At 36.9% G+C, this 21420-nt stretch overlaps 5 protein-coding genes across 20 annotated transcripts in view; 4 read left to right on the top strand and 1 right to left on the bottom strand.

Annotated features, from left to right (window-relative positions):
• Positions 1-1171: 1171 nt before the first annotated feature.
• Positions 1172-7086, top strand: LOC124214425 (uncharacterized). The gene is made up of 7 exons (XM_069134392.1): positions 1172-1447; positions 2106-2465; positions 3952-4315; positions 4426-4674; positions 5862-6175; positions 6295-6658; positions 6767-7086. Exons 2-7 carry the CDS (start codon positions 2182-2184, stop codon positions 7019-7021), a joined length of 1830 nt encoding a protein of 609 aa, XP_068990493.1. The 5' UTR covers positions 1172-1447; positions 2106-2181; the 3' UTR covers positions 7022-7086.
• A 557-nt stretch (positions 7087-7643) lies between these two features.
• Positions 7644-13127, top strand: LOC124214647 (Cuticular protein 57A). 2 transcript variants are annotated; one of them, XM_046617143.2, is made up of 7 exons: positions 7644-7809; positions 9512-9704; positions 10291-10505; positions 10916-11823; positions 11913-12021; positions 12097-12256; positions 12763-13127. In XM_046617143.2, exons 1-4 carry the CDS (start codon positions 7795-7797, stop codon positions 11072-11074), a joined length of 582 nt encoding a protein of 193 aa, XP_046473099.1. In that variant the 5' UTR covers positions 7644-7794; the 3' UTR covers positions 11075-11823; positions 11913-12021; positions 12097-12256; positions 12763-13127. The 2 variants fall into 2 exon arrangements, with proteins under 2 accessions (XP_046473099.1, XP_046473098.1); XM_046617142.2 differs by lacking the exon at positions 11913-12021.
• A 278-nt stretch (positions 13128-13405) lies between these two features.
• Positions 13406-15446, bottom strand: Snap29 (Synaptosomal-associated protein 29kDa). Its single transcript, XM_046617139.2, has 2 exons — positions 14995-15446; positions 13406-14644 (listed from the first exon to the last, which is right to left on the bottom strand). The coding sequence occupies exons 1-2, from the start codon at positions 15274-15276 to the stop codon at positions 14120-14122; spliced, it is 807 nt and encodes a 268-aa protein (XP_046473095.1). The 5' UTR covers positions 15277-15446; the 3' UTR covers positions 13406-14119.
• LOC124214634 (uncharacterized) overlaps positions 15380-21420 on the top strand; it is a 104455-nt gene continuing 98414 nt past the window's right edge. For 8 of the 15 annotated variants that reach the window (XM_046617117.2, XM_046617113.2, XM_046617110.2 and 5 more), the window contains exon 1: positions 15380-16908. Coding sequence is in view for 2 of the 15 variants with exons in the window: in XM_046617106.2 (XP_046473062.1) it covers positions 15965-16050 (86 nt within the window). In the remaining 13 variants the exon portion in view is untranslated. The remainder of the gene's footprint in view (positions 16909-21420) is intronic. The other 7 variants (XM_046617116.2, XM_046617112.2, XM_069134190.1 and 4 more) reach the window with 2 other exon arrangements.
• Positions 18339-21153, top strand: MED31 (mediator complex subunit 31). Its single transcript, XM_046617145.2, has 3 exons — positions 18339-18566; positions 18793-18882; positions 20684-21153. The coding sequence occupies exons 1-3, from the start codon at positions 18500-18502 to the stop codon at positions 20995-20997; spliced, it is 471 nt and encodes a 156-aa protein (XP_046473101.1). The 5' UTR covers positions 18339-18499; the 3' UTR covers positions 20998-21153.

The following is a 21420-nucleotide window of genomic DNA, read 5'->3' as shown; positions in this document are numbered from 1 at the left end:
AAGTCTCCAATGTATCAATGAGTTCAAAATGAATTGCTACAAGTATTGATTCTTGATTCGAATATAAATAACCAATTCCAAAAATTAGTGAAACATACAAAATTTCTCAAAATAAACATGGTTTTTTGAATAAAATTGAAGATACGGAATTTACCAATTTTTAGAATTGGTTATTTATATTCGAATCAAGAATCAATACTTGTAGCAATTCATTTTGGACTCATTGATACCTTGGAGACTTTGTAAACTTGAAAAAGTGACTATTGTGGTCGAAAAGTGGCGTAAAAAAAAATTGGAACAAGGTAAGTCGAAAAACGACCTATCATCGTTTAGGGGATGAGTCATGCTTTCAAATAAGCCAAGAAATACAGACATCGCCAATTTTATGGTTGCCTGACATCATTTTGAACGAAAAACAATATTTTTTACGTGTTAATTAGATGGGAAACCTAAATCCTCGTTGAGCGACTTCTAAACTTCAAGCTACAGCGCCCTCCTTGAACGAGGACCTCTTTAATGTCAAAACCTAAAGTTTTGAGTGGTAGGAGCGAAGAAAAAAAAAAAGTTCATTTTCGACACACCCTAATATATATATATATAGATGTTGTAGACACCAAGATTGAAAATGAATTTCATAAACGTCTATCACGCGTAGATCAGAAATACCAATAAAACGTACATTATAATAGTCGAAGATATACGTTCATAAAACAATCAATATACTGCTGTGCAATGGTGAATAGGAAGTATGATAAACGTCTAATTAAAGTTGCTGGCAGTTGTGTCATGAATGAATATTATATGTTGTGATTACCAAAATCATAAACGAATTTCGTGAACGTTAATAGCTCGTAATTTGTAAATTCAAATGAAACGATTCTGATAAAACGTTGAAAGATGGAGTACCAACATCGTTAAACATATAAGTTTTAAACGATTTTCGTACGAATAATGAACAAATATACTATACGTTGCTTTTGCTATAATAATACGTATTTTAAACTTCTGTATAATGAAATACGCATAATAAACAGAGTAATCATACGAATAATATCCATCCGAAATATTACAGTATATGTGATACGGTTGAATTTTATACTTATACCATTATTAAACGACTTCGACGTTTCATATACGAAATTTATACTGGTGTGTGTTTATTGGGCAACATCCGTGTTTTGGAAGAATGAATAAAATATCGTACGCGTAAGTAACTTATATCTTTGTGGTGAAATTGATCGAAGTCGAAGTGAGTCCGGTAGCTTCATTCCACGCGTAACGATTGAGTGTAACAGATGCTTATCAAGCAGCGGATTATTCTTCGTATTCAGCTGTAACGGATGACAAACTTGGAGCAGAGAAAGTATTACTCAATTCAAATATCGAGGTACTCCAGAATAGCAGACGTTATTTGAACACCGTTTAGTTTCCTGCGTTGCACCCTCTCGTAAGTATACTATATTTACACATCAATGGCAAATTGTTTAGCAAAGCAAGGAGGCAAAGTAGGTTCTTTTACGCCGACGGATATTGCAAATACGCGTAACGAAAATCACGATTTTTCGTGTAACAAAAGTGTGGTTTACAAGTTTTTTTTATAGCGGAGTAAAGAAAAGAGTATTTTTTAATACCAGGACATAAAAGTGCACTTTTCTGTACTCCGATGTTCTTTTTTCTACTGCTGCAGTAACAATTACTTTACTTGCGAAACGCAGGCAAAAAATAAGACACGTAAACAATACTGCGTTGCATTAAATATTTTATTTCATCGGATGCGTACAATTTCGTCAAATTGTTCACTTGTTATTTCGTAATTTCGCTATTTCTTAATTTGACGACACTTAACGCTCCACGTTTATGAAGGTACAACTTAACAGAATGGATTGTGACACAGTGATATTAATTTTTCAAAATACGGTCGACAACGAGTCGTGATTGCTAAATTACACGCAACTTGGATATTGAGGAAACCTCATATGTATAGTGGAGTAAGCTATAATTCACATCGTGTAAGACCTTGAACAAGCGAACTTTCTCTATTTTGTTCCCAAGGTTCAAATTAATACACGTCGTCAAAATTGTTTTAAAAAATTCGATTATACCAGCGCACTCGGTTGGGACTGGATTCAAAGTGTTCGAAACCATTGACCGACTGAGAACTGAGGCTGATCCCGGGACACCATGGCGTTAATAAAAGTGCAGACAGTGGAAGAGGAGATGAAGAGAAATTCGGAGCTGAAGAAATCCGATTTACAAATGCTGAGAGATTGGTGCAAAAAGCAGCCTCACTTGCCAGCAGTCTCGGACACTGATCTGACATTGTTCTTACACAGCAACTATTACCGACTCGAAAGTACAAAACTAACGATCGACGCATTCTACTCCGTTAGGACCCACATACCGGAATTGTTTTCCAATCGTGATCCACTCGGCGAGAAGGGACTTCGAGAAATAATGAAAGTCGTGTGAGTCGTAATTTTCCACTGAAATATATCAAATCGATACGGGCTCGATATGAAAAGAACTCAAACTCAAATGTAAAATAAAGTTTCACCAAAGTCAATGTATACTATACTACAATTTGTTTTTTCGTAAAATATTGTCCGAAGTGTTTCATTTTCAATCGCAATTTGAACGAAACCGTTTAAAAGATCTCCAACAATATTATTTGCGTCAATGTTATCGAATATGTATGAAACAGCATCTCTTCTGTGTGTGATATAGAAATGAAGTAGAACAAATTCGAATAACACAAGCTAACATATCAACTATTGTCGAAAATGTTTTGTAATTAGAACGTTCAGAATTATGGAATACTCCGGCGTTTTCGTTTGATTCTGTTGTTGCTGGACTGAATTTCCTCGCTGACCAAATATCTGCAAATCGACTAGGAAAATTTTGACAAATCATACAATATATAGGCCATTCCATTCGAAGTGTATGAACTCACGACCCTGACCTTGTCGAATTTTGCTCATTATATTTACTACGATTGCATTTGGTCTACAAGGCACCCTCCATTTTTTTCACATTTTTTCAAACGGCCCTTGTGTAAAAAAAAGTTTCATCGTAACAAAAACGCAATTTTTTTTCGATATGAAAAATTTCAAAAATTCGTTATTATGTGTAAAACATTTTGAGCTATCATCCATAGTGGACAGATTTTTTCGCCCTGCTTTACACGCTTTTAATACTTAGGAAATTCCTAATCATTCAAGAAAGGCTTACTTTGGGCAGATTCTAAACATTGTTGAAAAAATTTATTTTGTTGACCAAAGTGTTTCAGTCAATTCCAAAGCAAGCTCGCGATGTTCTCGAATTTTTCCGAATTTTTTCAACCTTGAAAGCGTATAAATCATAGGGAATAAGAATCTGCCCACCGTAGGTGATAGCTTAAAATGTTCTACACATAATCGAAAATAAGCTAATAAAAGATGCTTGGGAATTTTTTCATATTTAAGAAAAATGGTGATTTTGTTTCATAAGAAATTTGTTTTTTTTTTCTCAAACAAAAGCTGTTTGGAAAAATCTAAAAAAATTCGAAGGTGTCTTTTAGATTCAATGCAATTATGAGAAAAATAATGAGAAAAATCCGAATCAGTCAAAATCACGTGTTCATATACTTGGAATAGAATGCCCCATATACGATCTATAATTAGAACGAGCAAATTTGATTGTTGACGAATCTGTGTGTAACGTACTTACATGCATACCTATTTTTATCCGCTCCGCACTAGAATTTAATGATTTTTAATTGGATTGTTGAGTATCATTCGTGTTTTCGAACGGTTTCATATCCAAGCACGGCTTAATTTATAGAGATAGATCCTGAATGTCGAGGTATAACAGGTACGATAAATCCCTTGATCACACTTTCCCATAAAAATGTTGTGACGTTGACGTATGAAACATTTCTAGCATAAATAAATCGACGATTACTCATTACAACAGGTGCTGCATATTCCTACCAGGAACTACACCGGAAGGCTACAGAGTGATACTAGCGAAAACCATAGATCCTGATCCTTCCCGTTACGTCTTAGCGGATGTTATAAAGCTCGCTTCCATGGTCATGGAATTACGGCTCTATACTACGGGAACTAGTTCAGGATACGTAATCATTCTCGATATGGACGGTACCGTATTCGGTCACGTGGCTCGCATGAATCCCATGGTCGTTAAGAAGCATCTTTATTACGTGCAGGAAGCACTTCCCATCCGACTGAAGAGTGTTCACATCATAAATACGGCACCATTCGTGGAGATACTCATGAATATAGCAAAGCCTTTTATGAAAAAAGAGCTCATGAACATGGTCAGTACATTCAGTTACTTTCTCGCCTGAGATAACGTTAATCGAGCAAACAGCGAATGGGCAAACATTACTAATCTGAATTTCATCACCATTGACTACTATATTTTCAGATTTTTCTGCACCCAAGTGTAGATACTTTGAACAAACGGATCCCCGTTGATCTCTTGCCGAATGATCAGGGTGGCAAAGCTGGTCCTTTGAAGGACTTGTGGGCCGCTGAGTTGAGGAACCTGGAGGAACACCGTGCCTGGTTCCTCGAAGAGGACATGCGCAAGGTTGACGAATCCCTTCGTCCTGACAAGGCAAAAAACATCACGGACATTTTCGGGATCGAAGGAAGCTTTAAGAAACTAGACATTGATTAATATTGACTCCGATGGTTAAATTCGAATTACACAATGTTTTCGTTAGCGTTGAAGAATTATTGATGTGAAAGTTAATTATATAATTATAAAATTATTGGCAAGTTAGTTAATTATTAAATCTTCTCTCTACACAGTAATTTATAATTACTTGAAACTTTTTCTTCGGCCATATTATTTATTTCTCTTGCCACAGTAATCGCTCAACATTTTTTATTAATGCATTAATCGTGCATCGGCAGGTCTGCATCACAATATTATTAAAACCCGGGTAGAAAGGACTTCAGTTAAAATATTTAGGCAAATTGTTGTATTGGATGTATGCATGAATCTGACTAAGCTCAATACACATACCTATTATGTATATATACTGCAGTGTACAGCTAGCAATAAAACAATATATTGTTAATTTATCATTACGTCTTGCACTCTTGTAGAGCCTGTTATACAAATACGTATTCGTGATTTTACCTGTAATTTTCATTTCAGTTCTCCTTCTCGTTGCGGAAGATCAATGAAGTACAAATTGTACCGTACCAAGTAAACTTCTATCTATTTTTATTTCAACCATCATGTTAATTTGAAACTTGAAATTTCGAGGCACAAATTGCAAGTCCTAATTGCAATGGGGAAAATTTTACAATTTGCGTGTTCAAATAGCTCATAGGACAAAGTCGCACAAGTTAAGAAAACAGGTGTGAATTTTGGTAAGCGAGGTACAGGTTTGAGCGGTAGGATCTCTGTTCGATGAAGTCAGTAAAAAAAAAAAAAAAAAAAAAATTAATAGCCACGAGAACCGGAATCTCCAGGATCACACACGTAAGTCGCAGTTGGGCTATCTGACACAGCAGAATTGCTGCTGCTATACCGTGGCTTGTTTTCATGTTGATTTCTGGTAAGTAGATAATATTTTTATACCAAATAAATCGAATTGTTTTTAGTTTACGAATTCGTTTCATAGTCACCTGGTCAGAAAATTATGTAACAAAAAATCTAAATCTGTACGAAAATATGAAGATGTATCCGATATGATAATACGAAATGTAACGTATACTTAAAGTACCGTATATTGCTCCATGATTGTTCTGACTTATGTAACGAAGTTGTGTAAAAACGGAACTACGATTTGTGGACTAAAAAATGTAAGTCAAATTTTATGGTATCATAGGGAGCTAATCGAGTAGTACGAGCTCAAGCTAATCGATAACATCATGGTGTTGATGAAAATGAAGACCATGGAAGAGGAAATGAAAAAGAATTCAGAATTGAAGGAATCTGATCTGGATATACTGAGAGACTGGTCTAAGAAACAACCTCATCTGCCTCATCCAATATCAGACGGCGAACTGATACTGTTTCTTCACCGTAATTATTACCAAATAGAGCCGACGAAACCAACGATCGACGCATTCCACACAGTCAGAACCCATGCTCCCGATTTCTGCTCGAACCGTGATCCGTTGAACTCAAAGAATCTTCGAGAAATCATGAAAGTCTTGTGAGTTATATTTGGAATCAGTAATTTGGCCGATCCGGTAAAATTCAGTCAAACCAACCTTACTCTTAACGATGATACCGTCAAAATATTTATGATATCTTATTTATTTTCTATGACAGGGGTTGCGTGCCGCTGCCAGGAGCCACGCCTGAAGGCTGGAAAATGATGCTAGTGACACTCTTAGACCACGATCCTTCCCGTTACGCCTATGTTGACGCTATAAAGCTTCTTTGCATGGTCCTGGAACTGTGGCTCTTCACTGAAGGCACTGTTCCAGGCCATGTAGTCATATTTGACATGACCGGCGTCACGATGGGACATTTGGTCCGCATCAGTCTTACGGTAATGAAAAAATTCCTCTACTACATGCAAGAAGCACTTCCCATGCGGCTGAAACACGTACACTTTATAAATACGTCGCCTATCGCTGATGTAGTGCTGAACATGATGAAGCCGTTCACAAAAAGTGAACTCCTCAATCAGGTTAGTACGAATTGGTACTTCCTATGCATCGGGATATCAAGCTTACAGAGTATACAAGATTGAGAGTAAACACGAATCTAATTAGCGATGCATTTCATTACTTTGCAGTTCTCCCTGCACACCGATTTGGAATCTTTTAGCAAAAAGATCCCGACTGATGTCTTACCAAACGAACACGGCGGCAAAGCTGGTCCCCTAAAAAATCTTTGGGCGGATGAACTGAGGAAAGTCGAGGAACATCGTGCCTGGTTTTTGGAAGAAGACAAACGCAAGGTGAACGAAAATCTTCGCCCTGGCAAGGCGAAAAATGCGACAGACCTATTTGGGGTTGAAGGGAGCTTTAAGAAGCTGGACATCGATTAGCTTGTGCATGTAAAATTGTACGCCACGTTTGTCTGTACAAATAAAATAAGTACCCCGTTCTAAAACTTTTCAATGAGTGGAAACCTTTTCAATCACACATGGCTGTATGAACAAAGATAACGAATTGCAACGACGGATACGTTCGAATACTCCACAAGTATAAAACTGTAAAACAGTGACATACCATGAGCATTGCGAGCATATTTCATTCGCCTGAGGAGAACATCTCGCAGCCTTGAACTTTCAGAAACTCATCGTTATTCAACACTCTCCGGCAGTTATTATAGCACAGTAGACCAATATACGCAATAATGTGATGTAGATATGTATGATAAGTAAAGATCGCATGTTCGAAGGTGAGCACCTTGGGACTTTAGGTGACGAATTTGAGAAAAGTATCACCGTTTACTGATACGACCCAAACAACCAAACTTTATCGGCTGGATCTGGCTCACGTTAAGTCGGAATTAGTTTCGACTGTTCGAAATTGTCTGGAGCAAATAAATCCGCCATAGGTATAAGCGCCAGGATCGACCGACAGTGAGCCATCGAATATAAACGAACAGTCCAGCTCTGTATTAGCCGGGCAATTTTACTTTCCGTTCCATTCTTCGGCGTGGTATTTGGTGTGAATGCAGCCAGAGGACTCGGCCATACCTCCACCTTCTCATCGAAGTTTCTCACTTCGCTTTCACTGAGAGAATATACCGCCACGGTGACACAGTGCGCCAGTGATTACGAAAACGTAAAGATCGATCGAGTCTTGAGAAACAATGAGAGGTGTTGTCGTGAGTATTAAATTTCTATTTTAGGTATCTTTAATTTGTCGAGATACGTACTGTGTGTGTAAATAAATTTTAGTATATCCGCGTCTAAAAGTTTTCAAAACCATATCTTGACCGCTGTCAAATTTTATTAGCCTATTAGGACCATAAATCGTTTTTTCAAATTTATTACCTAGGTACTCTAAAATCGAAACGAAGTTGACTTTGTTGAAGACATAGATGGGAAACTTGGTTCGATTACAAAATTTCAGACTCGTATTTTAATCATTCAGCACATTTCTTGTGGAGCGTTCCATTCCTTCAAGTATAAACTCATACACTCAGCCATCTTTTTTATTACATTTAACATACGAAGGTACATTCGTAGATAAAATTCGTGTTTCATGCCTAGTTGTTTGGGCTGGTTTTTTATTGTGTCTCTGATTGAGACTTGTACCTGCCATAATTATTGATACCGCGTACACAGATCCAAGGTGACTCTACGAAGAATAATTTAACGGGAACAGTACGTCCGCTTTCTTGCATATTTTAGCAAAATATATGTATGTAACATTCGCACTCTTATACCATCTTCAATCTCGATTAATACCAACAAATCGTCGGTCTCTTTTTTTATTCTTCTCATTTATATGTCATACTAATTTTATACATTACGTAAACTGAGAGAATAGGATGAATCTTGTAGCAAAAAATAGGAATTTCTCAGCGCTGTTTATATTATATTCATCGTTGGATGCATCGTGCATTTCTATCACCACATGTCGCAATGTCAATTACAAAATACAATGATATTAATACCTGATATTACACTCATATTGGAACGAAATTACATCTACCAATTCCAGTAACCTGTATTTATATTACATGCATCAAGTTTTAAGTACGACATAATAACGCCTGGTGATGCTATCCTGATTACCATTACTGCAGTACAAACGCGGCGTAGAGCATAAAACCCCCAAATCTTTGTTCGCAATCATAAACTCTATTTATTTATATAATGCTCGCTATAAACGTGGAAATTCTCACCGTATTTTCATGTGTAATTGGTTGAGTGCATGAGATTTTTACAGGAGTAAATAATATCGTCCAAAAAAATTCGGGAAATTAAGAACAGTCCTTCACTCATGAATCATTTAGGTATAGAGTCAGGTCAAGTTGTTTCTACAGTTTTTCCATTTTGTGACACAGTATCACGATTGTTAGTACCTAACGCACAAAAAAACAGAATATTTGTAGAATCGTCACTCTCATTATTCATTAATAATTCACGTACTCTGCAGGCGAATGAAAAAATTAAATTTATTACTTCATGCGTTACCGCAAACTTTCCAATTAATCTCGTAAACTGAAACATTAATTCGTATCATTTTTATCACGTATATGCATTAATCATCGGAAATATTTTTATTGCTGATTCTGATGAAATTATTCTCGCCGGTATAAACATCGCAGACAGTACAAAACTTAAAGCCGTCAAAAAGAAGCATGAAGGACGCGTCATGCGCCATTTTCTAACGCCTAAAAGATACATATCTGAATTTGGACTTCATGTCCAAAGGATGTCCTCGGGGCCTTACAGACGTTAGAAAATAGCGTATAAAACGTCCTTCACACGCCTTTTTGACGACTTTAAGTTTTGTGCTGTTTAGGCATTGATGCCCAGTAATGAAATAAAGGAAATGCTATCTTTTTCCATCTGCAGATCACGCTTGTTGCCCTGTTGGGTGTCAGCCTTGCCGATGTATCTCACATCGTCCCCCACAACAGCGGCATCACTGAAACGACTTCGCCGTCACCTCCGTCACCCTACAGCTTCCAATACGCCGCAGGCAGATATCCGGGTCACATTGACCGCGTTCACCAAGAGGCTGGAGATGGCGTTGGCACTATTCACGGTAAAAAAAAGAAACGACAAAGTCTTTTCAATATATTATTAGCAATAACGTTCGTATGACCCGCCGTCTGCAACTTGTAAATAACTCTTTATTTTCATGCGAGTGGTAACAATTATGATACGGTATTGATAATGATGGAACTACAGTATATTAACGTTCAATAATTAATTTTCTATAATAAACACCGTATCTTGTGAACGCTTAAAGGTTAAAAGTTAACGTATGCACTCGGTGTCTTTAAAGGAATACGGAGGCAAGGAGGTTTTCGGATATTTTTTTCATTACAACCAAAATATGTATACTTTGAGTGAAGATAGAAACAAACGTCTGTTATTTCATCTGTTCTGCAAAGTAAGAGCAGAACACTCTTGGCCAGACTTCGTTCTCACTGCTAAAAATGCCAGACTGCGGAATTGATAAATTCATATTAGAATCGTCAAAGATCAGGGTTCAGTACCGTATAGGAAATCCGGTATTTGAATCCGCATACCTAATACGAATTTATCAGTCTCTTTACGGAATATTTTACCTCACTCCTTACGGCCTTTATTTTGACGAGGGTTCAAGTCTTACTGCATCTTTTCAGGAATGTACTCCTACGTCGATCCGAAATTCAAAGTACGGACCGTCGAGTACATCGCGGATAAAACCGGCTTTCATCCTCACCTGACGAACTTTGAGGATACTCAGACCGTTCCGGTCGACTCCGAAGCCGTTCAACTTGCCAAGCAAAAACACCAGGCTCTCTACGAGCACATTGCTAATGCACACGCTCAAGGGGTTCCAGCAAATGCACCGGCGGTTAGTTCGGAGCTGATGCATGCCGGGAGTTTTCTGTGAAACTCTCCCCTCGGCGCCAGCAAATAGGCAACCGACGCCACACATTTTAGAGCTGTTACTTACGCTGAAATACTTGAAAAAAAACAAGTCCGCGTCAGATGCGGTCAAATATTTTCAGAAATGACAGTACAGACTTCAGATGTAACTTGGGCTGATAATTTATCTATTTTCTGATAATGAGCAGCGATCAGTTTCACAGGAAAAATCCCGGTACATATATAATATATATCCGTGCTGTCTAATGGATTTTGTAGTGTTTATTCTGACGTAAATCGACGCCTTACGTAACCGAGATCAGGATTTACGTAACAATCGTGTCATTTACTATATGATATACATATATATATGTATGCTTTGTTATGCACCGACAGGAATCAGCCAGCGTTCTGCGAGCGAAGGAACGACATTTACGACTGTATTCCAAGATTGCCGATCAGCATGCCGCCATTGCTGCAGAAAGAGAAGCCGAACGTCTCGCGTTTGAAGCCACGTCTGTGGCTAACGATGTCGAGGAGCGACAAATCTACTAATAATCATCTTTCGTTGCGACGATTCTCGATCTTGACGCCAAGGATGAATAAACAACCCGATTAGCTGTATACACTATTCCAGATTTATATAGCTACTAGCGGTGAAATTAAGCTATAATTAACGGTCAATTTAACTCACTGGATGATGTTGCATCGATTTCTATAATAGTATCACAAGTACGTCGCAACTTCATTGAACTCTTTGAAAAATTGCCCTATATCAGATAATTAATAATGTAATAAATCAAATATGTTATACATTATTCGTACAGATTTAGTAAACGTTTATGTTTTATGCGAATCCAATTTATGTGTATACGAATTATATTACCCAATTTGTTAGTTTCGAACGTCAGGTGATATTCTAAAAAGCACGCGACAGTGATTATAATACTACACCAGTAACAGCATCCGGTGTTGCAAAACTTGTCAATCTTCGCGCATGTATATTTAATTATTCGTCTTTTTTACCGATCGTGATACCTTTCCGTATCGAAATCTTCTTTGAACGCGTGTCAACTGCAGATTATAATTAGTGCATTTATACGGAAACCGGAAGCTTTAGGGAGGTAGCACAATTCGCTGCGCAATAGTAATCATTCGCCGATCAGATAAACTGTACAAAGCTGTCACTCCTTTATAAAAATCCCGAATGACAAAGTGAAGTTCATCAGTACTCGTTCATCATGCTCCAAACGAAGGTCCTTGCTGTTGGGTTTTTCCTTGCGCTATTTCTTAGTGCAGTTACGGTGAGTTCTCGACTGATCTTCCGGCAGTAAATAATTACAACTCCATCGGAGTTTCATATTTAGAACTGCTGTGATTTTAACTGTTGTAGTAAAAAGTCCTCAAGTACTCTACCGTGCTGATCATGCACACGATTCATTCGACAGTTTTTTTTGTTTTTTTATCATCAAAGCTTTATAACGAGATGGAACAACTTACAGGTCTGCAAGAATTAATTTTTTCTTATAGGCGTTCATAATTTGTTGAAATTTTTAATTCGCATCTGTTTCCAACAGTTAGCAATGCCTTCAAACGAACGGAATTCTCACATTGCTGGTTTCAACTCCGAGCAATTCGGCAGTTCATCCTGCCGTGGTTCGCATGGTCGTGGTCGTGGACACGGTTCACAGACTTCTGAACCAGCACCATCTGAGGATGGAGGTGATACGGTTTCAGGTGCGGTACAGAGTGATATGATTCAATCAAATTAAACTATGTAGCAGAGAATTTCATGGTATCTAGCCGAAATTTGAATCTCACGAATGTTCTTTTATAATGTTTGGATCAAGTGTTTGAATATGATACTCTGCAGTGTATTAATATTTTTTGACCTCAACTCTGAGTTTATATTACTTGATCAGTTTGCAGTCTTTTTGTTAACGATCGCACCTTGGCATTGATACCGTATTTTATGCTAGGCGTAGCGCCGTTTTCGCACAAATTGTAACTGGATTTCGGAGCTCTGGTTTGGCCGACGGTCATTTAATTAATATGCATTTCAAATGTGAAAGGATTTGTATCAGCGTTTAATTTTTGTGTCAAGGCTGCAGTTATAATTTTTATTCTTTGATTTACGTAATTACCGTTTTCGGCGTTCACCACTACATAAACGCTTCAAGTATCAGCACATGTTATTATTATCGGTATGAAGAAGATGAGAGTTGACGTATTTTGACTTTCAGATACAACCGCTGACTCATCTTGAAACAACACCAGCCGTACAAAAGGAACAATAGTGGTTTGTAGATAACTGGGTATAGATTACAATTTTTTGCTTTTAATTGTGTATAACAGAAAGTGCAACTGACGCTTACAGTATGAGTGTTAGAAGAAAATAATTTGCATATCCCGTACACGAAACGTAGGCTTTTATTTTCTTTAAAACAATAGGAAGAAATTTCAGGATAAAAATGTGATTACAAATGATGTATATATGTATCTTAATAATACCGTATCATATTGAGCAGTCACTGTTTGTCGTGGAGTATCGGTAAATGTAACACAATTTCCTGGTACAATTGACAATATAAGTTACACTATAAATTAATATATATTAATATCTTTAATGTTTATATTATAAATTAAGTTATATTTTCTGCCTCACAAAACATATTCATCTATAAATGAATCGCCTGTCATTTTAGATAATATTAATGCCTAATCTTGACACATCTATCAATCAGAGATGATACATGATCGTCATTGTTTCTCATTTCATGTAACGAGTTTCGCAGATTAGCTTCCCTTATTGCTTATTTTATATCGAAATGCATAGACGGTATATTTTTTGGGATAAGCCTTATGGTCCGTCAGGATATTTGATCATTTGATGGAAAAAATTCATAAAACTGAGATGGTATTCCTCGGAAGGATTGCCGTAAAAATATTATATATGCAGGAAATTCACCACCATTTGGGTATATCCAGGAAATGGTTTTACCCCTACTTTTACTCTTGCTAACAGTAACAAAGACAACAACATCTGAAATCATCTCGAATAACCAACAAAGTTATTCGGAACGCCCCGTATAAAATTACATTTACACCAACCTACATGTTTGAGTTTTAAAAAGCTCGAATTTACTCTGGTTCTGTTTACATATACGATCACGTACCCGAAGTGTAACGTTTATTAGAAATCAGAGATGGAACATATACTTTAATTTCAGTGACTTCTGTAAAAAGGGGGTGTATTAATGCTTGTTCGTAATAAAATTCACTATGCAAGTATTTGGTTTGTAATATATAATAATACATAATATTTCGTTATGAATGTGTTGTACAATAATCTACTATTATCATAATATTACGACTACCTCAAAACCACCACATTGCTACTCGAGATTATCTGGATCCAGTTTCAGCAATCCACAGTGATTAAGTGTTTCATTGCAATAAATGATAGAACTTCAGCAATAGCGAGAAAAAGGCTCTGTTTTTATTACAGAGACCTGATAAAAAACATCCACTAATTGATCAACACAATTTCGACTGTTGAATCAATTAAGAAGTTACGATTGTTTATTGCACACCGCTGATTTACTTTTTCAGCAAACGTGTAATGTCTTTATTCTGCCTATCAATTGTAATATCTGCCTTTTCCGTTTTATCCATAACACTATCAATCAAATCATTCTGAGAATCAATTTCTTCCGTTAATCCAACAGCCAAGCCCTTTAATCTTGCTAAAGAACCGCTCATTTCATCTAGATTCTTTTCTAAAATAGCACTGACATTGTCGCTGGGACGAGGCAGTTCTTCTTCATCTAAAAGTCCTCGAATGCGCAAAGCCGGATGGTTATTGGAAAGATTGGTCTGCACGCGATCCAGAGGTTCAGATAACGGTGACGGCGATAATGACCTAGGGCTGGCAGACTCAGAAAGTTTCAAAGTATTGCTAGAAGGAGGGGGACCGTCAATCGACTTTCCACTAAGATAATTTTTAAGGCTACCGAAAACACTTTTTATTCCTTGGATGTGTTTCTGACTGAAACGCAACGTACTGTTGATATCGTCTAATCGTTTCTCCGTTTTTTCCAGCTGTTCCCGTTGTCTCATCAGTTCCTAAAATAAACACAATAACATGACAATGAAGCGATGAATAATCACTATTAATTTAGATCGGAAAATCTAGTGATAAATTGTTCGATCAAACGAACTAATCTACGTAAAGGTTAAATACAGTTATATTCAAGTCTTGGTCACTGGAATTATAGAACAACTTCAGGATTTCATTATTCCAGAGAAATGTTTTTAAGGAGAATGCCAGTTACAGCTGGGAAAAATACAAAATCTTCCTTCGCCTGAAGAAATACTTTGTTTCCCATATAAGGAGCAGGACAAAAGTTTCTTTTTTTTTTTTAAATGGAATTGTTGGTCAGATGGATGTAACAAGTGAATGATAAAAATTTTACCTCTGCTGTAGCAGCCCCGATTTGTTCCGAATCCCTCAAAAGAGATATAGATCTTTTGGATGATTGGAGAGTTCGTTGTTCAATGGCATTTTTGCGTTCCATCAGCTGATCCCTTTGTTGTTCAAGATCATTATTGTAATTGGTGTAACTATTGTACGTCGCAAAACTTGAAGACGGTTGCGATCTCGGTGGGGCACTTCGTAAAAACGTTTCATCGTCCACGTCATCTTCCAGTGCGAAGAAAGGATTTTTCGAATCACTCAAATAATTTTGACCAGCCATTTGAGTGTTGTCTACTTTTAACTCACCAAGGCCACTGCCCAGCAGCTCTCTATTCAACAACTTACTGACAGCGATTAGTCTATCACGGATAACCTCAAATACACCTAGCGATACGAATGCTGTCACTGACTGTCACAATGCGTGGTGGGCACACATCACTGATACACGTATGCATGCATGGAAGACACGCACACTGTCGATGCGCAGCGTATTTGTTTGTCGCCTGCCTTCTACGGGCCAATCAGAACGCTTGGAACGTTTACTCCGTGGTTTGTTATGTTATACGATGTTAAGATTGTGGAATTCGCAAGACTGGACTTGCGAACTCTGTTTTGATCAATCACCAGTGAAGTTGTAAAAAGATTAGCTTTGAATCAAAGGTAGCTTACTCTTTGCCGTAATTATTACGTCTCATGAATTCATCGTAGCGATCTAGCGGAAGACAGCGGTTGGTTGGTGAAAAAGTGATGTGAAAAGTTACGGGAAGAAGGCTGAGAAAATTCATTCATTCGGCGGTCTCGGCTTATACGTAGTCATTCTTTCAGTGCGATAGTGAGAATTGAAACTAATTTTTCTCACAATATTTATCCGAAAAGTAAACCTTACTATCGTCGAAATGTGGAATTAAACAAACGGGAGTTTTAAATTTTATAATTGTTTGTACGATCTTGTGTGACGCAGTGATGAAATGTGGAAATATTTTCGAACGTTGCCGAACGTTCGCGAAGCAGTGGCCATCTTGGCTCACCGGACAAAAATTGGAAGCTGCGGTCGGTAAGTCAGACTCAGTACGCGTTCGTTAGTCCTCGTTAGTGGATCGTGGGTTAGTTTTGTGTAGTTTCGTGGCAACAAAGTTTCAGATTTTAGATCTGTGGAGCCGGATAATATTAATAGTCCTTTTAAGTGATGTACAGTTTTTGTTATGAGTGTGTATAGATATACGATTTTGTCGTTGAATACGGTGCATTCAGAAACGTTTACACGTCGTATACAGTGAAGAGTGTGACAAAGTAAAATGACTCGCGATTGGTTCGCTCTCTCATCCAATGCCATGTAAAGAATATAGTGAGTGACTTTATTACTATAATAATTTACTTGCTTCAATTGTACTATAAGCGATATGTGGTCTGATAATAGTTACATTTCGAGGTTATCGGAACTTTCATTGAACGTACAATTGATTCACTACCTCAACGTCGGAGTTTTCGCACGCTAAAAAGTTGTTAAAATTCAGAAATATTAGACGTGTTGTCATATACATACTTCTTTTTCCTTCACTACTGGTAAATTTATCGTTACCACCTGTGGAAAAGTGAATTGCAACGCCTGATTTTTCAAGTATTTTATTGCAACAAAATTTACTATAATACTGATTATTGAAAAATTTATCATCGGTATGAAATTACAATTGCGTAACAAATGACAGCTACATTTAATGTTCAACCAACTATGTAGCATAAATGGGTGAATACTCTTTGTTATTTGCTGTGAAAAAATGATACGTACATGACTACGGACATTGAAATTGGCAGACCAAAAGAGTGTAGTGTGAAAAAGTGCAAAGCTCATGATTAGCTGTTGACTAGAGCCTGATTCGGCGGTGACTCCAGTGCAGCGAGGATCAGCTGATAGGTAAGCTGCACGTGCAGTTTTTGACTCAATGCCATGCTCGTTACCGAAGTGGTTTAACGCTGGCACAGTAATGGTCCATTTCTTTTTTCTCTACTGAATGACATGATGGCATTAAAGAAACGATAATGTCATTTGCCAGAATTTTACCATTTCTATTGAAACATAGATGAAATGATGGACTTATGTAACCGTCAACACTTTTCATTCGATTATGCTGTCTATTGAAAATACTGGGGATGTTAAATGTTCTGGCAATTTACTCGTTAACTTCAATTTGTGAATTAGAACAGGTCTGGTACTTGTTGCAATGTAGGATTGCCCCGACCTTTCCCCGCGCCAATACCAACAATAAGTTGGGGCTAAAGCCCTCAAATCAGTGATTAAGGAGAAATAATTATATTGGCAATGGTAATGACTAAAGCAATTGAATGACGGGAAACAGTTTGAAACCCCTAAGTTTCACGTTTCTGTAAAATAGCTGCCATTACACGAATGAGGACCATATACTGTTGACTCTGCAATTTCATGAAGTATTGAGACACTCTGTAGTGTTCTGGAAGATATTGCTCTCAAGAGAACTCAGAAAAGAATACATAAAGTGCATGATACTTACCTATCTTTCTTTCTCACGTAGACTAGAGGCATGTAAGGACCGCTAACCTTTATAGGATCAGGGTATGGCAGCGTTGTACAAAAATTTGACTTAACTTACGTTCCTGAGCTGTCTGTCGATATTTTATACACATTTGGATAGCAAAAATAGAAAACCATACTTGAACGTACAAGATCATATAAATTTTCAGTAAAATGCTGACGCTTAAATAGCGTCTCCTATATATCTTATCGAAGTCTATATGAAATTTTCAGCACTGTTATAATTCCATCGAAATGATTCTGTAAGCGGAGAAATTGTGCATTATGTGTGAACTTTTTGGGTGTTCATAGCTGAATACATTATACAAATTTTTTTTACTGTTGTGGCTATATCATAATTTATGTTGATATAGTTATAAATTCATCAATCGATGGTCATATAGTGTACATACATTTACTCCAAGATATATACAGCTCTCAGATAACTAGCCAGTTAATTACTTGGCAATCCAACATACCGTTTGTGTATTTCATTTTTCGTTTATGGATTGGTTTTTTTATTAGCAATTGTCGTGAATTTTTAAAAGATCGAAGACCTTTTTATTTTGAATTTAATAAACATTTAACATGTATTACCAAAATTTTATCGCACTTTTTGCGCGTGGACTTGATGCTTGATTGTTCTTAGTTGAAGACGAGCGTTACAGTTTTGCGCCTCGTATACGTTCTCAAACCCACGCACTCCGCGACCAATTGTCCCGATTTGCGTTCCGAAATCTGCGGTATGCGTGCGCAACTTTCCCGCCAACTTAACGCGTGCGCGTGGCTCTCGAAGCATCAGACCTTGCATCAGACTTCGCATGGCGTCATGAAACCGCTGCGAGTTTGTTGATCTTCGGAGTTACTTTGAGGATCGTATTGTTTATCAAAGTTGGAATAAGTGAGTGCCTAGTCATCAAGAGACGAAAAATATTCGAACATCAAGAATTCGTGTAATATGAATCGCTTGGACGATCTCCCAGGCCTAACTAAGGGAAGGAAAACATCTTACATCGGGATGAACGGTAGGTAGATTGAAAAATATGTAAATAAAAATGACAGACGATACGATTTTGACGTCTATTGAAGATAAAAATATCCCGCGACAAGTGATCGTATTAGCAAGGTATTCATCGGTTCGTGATTAAGCGTAAATTCTCACATAGCTATAGATCAAAAAAATTATTACGAATAACATAAACATAGTACCTTTATCGTCTAACCTCATTCGAGTGTTTTTATTTATCTCAGGTGGGCCAGAAACCGATGACCAACAGCGACTTCGCTTTCAGGTTGAGTTGGAATTTGTCCAATGTCTCGCTAATCCAAACTATCTGAATTGTAAGTTTTTAACTTCGTATCTCCATTGTACTTTTCAGCTGTTGACCTTAGGTCATTGACATTACTCCCCAGTTGTAAATATGTATGTTGATGATGGAAAAATTAATGATATACTAAGAATGTGTTAGAAGGAGTTATCGTTAGGTAAATATTTTATTTTAGATCCTCGTTTTATGTTAAACTTCAAGTCATCGTCGATTCAACGGAACTCCTAGTTACATAAATTCAATCGATACTGACGTCATTCTGGAAATACTTTGAATTATTAAATCAATATTCGTTTCATGTTCTTCAACTATTTGCATCAATACGCACCACATATTTCCAAAATTCAAAGTTCATCTTCCTCGTAACTCAAATTGATCCAAGTCGCAAAAGATTCACAATTTAGAACACAGCCAGATCCTTTAGTAAAGGAAAGTTGCCTAACGTGGGCAGGGTTCTTTATTTAGAATGACTTGTTACCTGGGCAATTAAGTAGGTCATGCTATTGTTGATTAGTGCAACTACGCGACACTCAGTGCTGAATATCAGTGCTATGTCAATGATTGTCAGTAAGCAGAACTTCAATGATAATTTAACGTTTTGTCCTGAAATATCTGTCCCACTTTTGATTAGTGTATACCTGTAATTCATATAACGGGCGGGGTTTGTTTTTCATCATCGAAAGTCCGCACTTAAACACCATCGTTCGTTTTGAAAATCATTTATTAATTTTGACAGAAGATACAAATTGTACTGGTAAAATAGAAATCGCCTAGATATTACCAGTCAGATTTTAATTTCGAAAATAAAATGGTTGGGTAGTGGAAAAGTCTCGTTACACCGAAATGTAAGCGAATTTTTTGATCTGAGGAAACGTGTATCGAAAGTGTAGGATATAATAACTACACAAAACATTCTATGGCAATTTGACGATTTAATTTAAAATTTATCAATTCTTTTTATAAGCGCATTATACAGAAGAAGAGAGTTGTTTGTGAATTTTCCCAGAAATTTTAGCAAGTTGAAGAGGTGAAATCGATCTGTAATTTCTTGTGATAGAGAAGTGAGAACAAGACTATCCACTGAAGTTCTGCCTAGTACTGGCCGACTCTTCAATGGAACTGCTATACCAGTGCCGAAGTTCTCACCTTTCTTCAGGATCCCATATTCAATTGGGCAACTTCCTACACGACCATTCATGTTAATCATAAAATTGCTATAGAACGTTTTATTTATTTGTAGTAGTTATTTATCACAGGTCTGCTCCTATCATTCCATCTTTAAAAATGGGTAGCGTAGCTTTTCACTGGATTCTGTCTGTCAGCGCTGTATCATAATTCACGTTATGAATTATTTAGTTCTGAAATTCAATCTCTCTGCAAGATTCAATTAATCTGGCACAAAGATTCCAAGTGATTGAGGAGGAAAATCATCTGATAAACTGAAACAATCAAATTATTTTATTCATATCCGTTGGTTGTATAGTTTTCTGAAATTGATGTGGTGTTTTTTTGTAACACCAAAATTTCTACTCCTATTAGAATACTCTTCTCTAGTATTTAAGAAACTAGATTCAAAACGAACAATTCGTGAAAGATGCAGTTTTTGAGAAATTAGCCTTATCACAGAAAATATCTGGAAACTAGAGACTGAGTAGCTGTTGGAATGTGTTGGATGCGAAATTGGACAGTAACGGAACACTGAAAAATATTCATAAAGGATTAACGGAGACAACAGACTTGAAGACATCTACTTTCAAGATGTATAAACCCTTCGCTGTATACTTTGATTGTAATTCATCACTGTTTTGGCACAGTTCTGGGCCAGCGAGGATATTTCAAAGATTCCACCTTCATCAATTACCTGAAGTATCTACTTTACTGGAAGGAGCCAGAATATGCTAAATACTTGAAGTACCCGATGTGCCTCTATTTTCTGGACTTACTGCAGTATGAGCATTTCCGACGTGAAGTCGTAAACGCTCAGTGCACAAAATTCATCGACGATCAGCAAATATTGCTATGGCAGCATTACACCAGACGCAGAACAAGGTTACTGCAAACAGCAGCAGAGCAAACACAGCCCAATAATGCGCAAAACAACGGTATGGTGCAGCCAAAAGTACCGTAGAGACTGTAAAAAAACTTGTTAATAATCTTAGGTGTTAAAACACATTGTTAATAATATTTAACAACTTCAACTGTACATTTTGTTCCTTTCTTTTCATCCGTATTATTCGTAATGTAATGAATACTTGTTTAAATTTAAATAAAGACTTCTTTTATACTTGTCTCGAGGATTATATCTTCATTCATAATCAGAATTCTACCAATGAACTAGCTAATCAGGCTAGCTTTTGATCAACAGAGAATTTAAGTACTTCCATTGATCAAGGCTTACATTAAAGAATGCTTAGAAAAAAAAGGTTGCCACACAAATATCAAATTTTATGAGGCTCTTTAGTTCGTCATTTTATAAAACCTTGAATGATTGGCGGTAGCTGAATAGTTTTCCTATGCATTTGTTAAAAAGTGTAATTTCACAAATTTTTCA

The sequence above is a fragment of the Neodiprion pinetum genome, chromosome 3 (genome assembly GCF_021155775.2).
Source record: "Neodiprion pinetum isolate iyNeoPine1 chromosome 3, iyNeoPine1.2, whole genome shotgun sequence".
Lineage (NCBI taxonomy): Eukaryota > Metazoa > Arthropoda > Insecta > Hymenoptera > Diprionidae > Neodiprion > Neodiprion pinetum.
The sequence above is the reverse complement of the archived record's forward strand: the minus strand, read 5'-3'. Positions and strand labels throughout refer to the sequence as shown.

What these genes read in the sequence shown, in the direction of transcription:
- LOC124214425 (XM_069134392.1), top strand. Translation starts at nt 2,182, where the DNA reads ATGGCGTTAATAAAAGTGCAGACAGTGGAAGAGGAGATGAAGAGAAAT. An exon ending in CGAGAAATAATGAAAGTCGT is followed by an intron (nt 2,466 to 3,951) that starts GTGAGTCGTAAT and finishes TCATTACAACAG; the next exon opens with GTGCTGCATATTCCTACCAG. An exon ending in CGAGAAATCATGAAAGTCTT is followed by an intron (nt 6,176 to 6,294) that starts GTGAGTTATATT and finishes TTTCTATGACAG; the next exon opens with GGGTTGCGTGCCGCTGCCAG.
- LOC124214647 (XM_046617142.2), top strand. An exon ending in TGGCGTTGGCACTATTCACG is followed by an intron (nt 9,705 to 10,290) that starts GTAAAAAAAAGA and finishes GCATCTTTTCAG; the next exon opens with GAATGTACTCCTACGTCGAT. An exon ending in TTCCAGCAAATGCACCGGCG is followed by an intron (nt 10,506 to 10,915) that starts GTTAGTTCGGAG and finishes ATGCACCGACAG; the next exon opens with GAATCAGCCAGCGTTCTGCG.
- Snap29 (XM_046617139.2), bottom strand. Translation starts at nt 15,276, where the DNA reads ATGGCTGGTCAAAATTATTTGAGTGATTCGAAAAATCCTTTCTTCGCA. An exon ending in TCGGGGCTGCTACAGCAGAG is followed by an intron (nt 14,645 to 14,994) that starts GTAAAATTTTTA and finishes TGTTTATTTTAG; the next exon opens with GAACTGATGAGACAACGGGA.
- MED31 (XM_046617145.2), top strand. Translation starts at nt 18,500, where the DNA reads ATGAATCGCTTGGACGATCTCCCAGGCCTAACTAAGGGAAGGAAAACA. An exon ending in ATCTTACATCGGGATGAACG is followed by an intron (nt 18,567 to 18,792) that starts GTAGGTAGATTG and finishes TATTTATCTCAG; the next exon opens with GTGGGCCAGAAACCGATGAC. An exon ending in TAATCCAAACTATCTGAATT is followed by an intron (nt 18,883 to 20,683) that starts GTAAGTTTTTAA and finishes GTTTTGGCACAG; the next exon opens with TTCTGGGCCAGCGAGGATAT.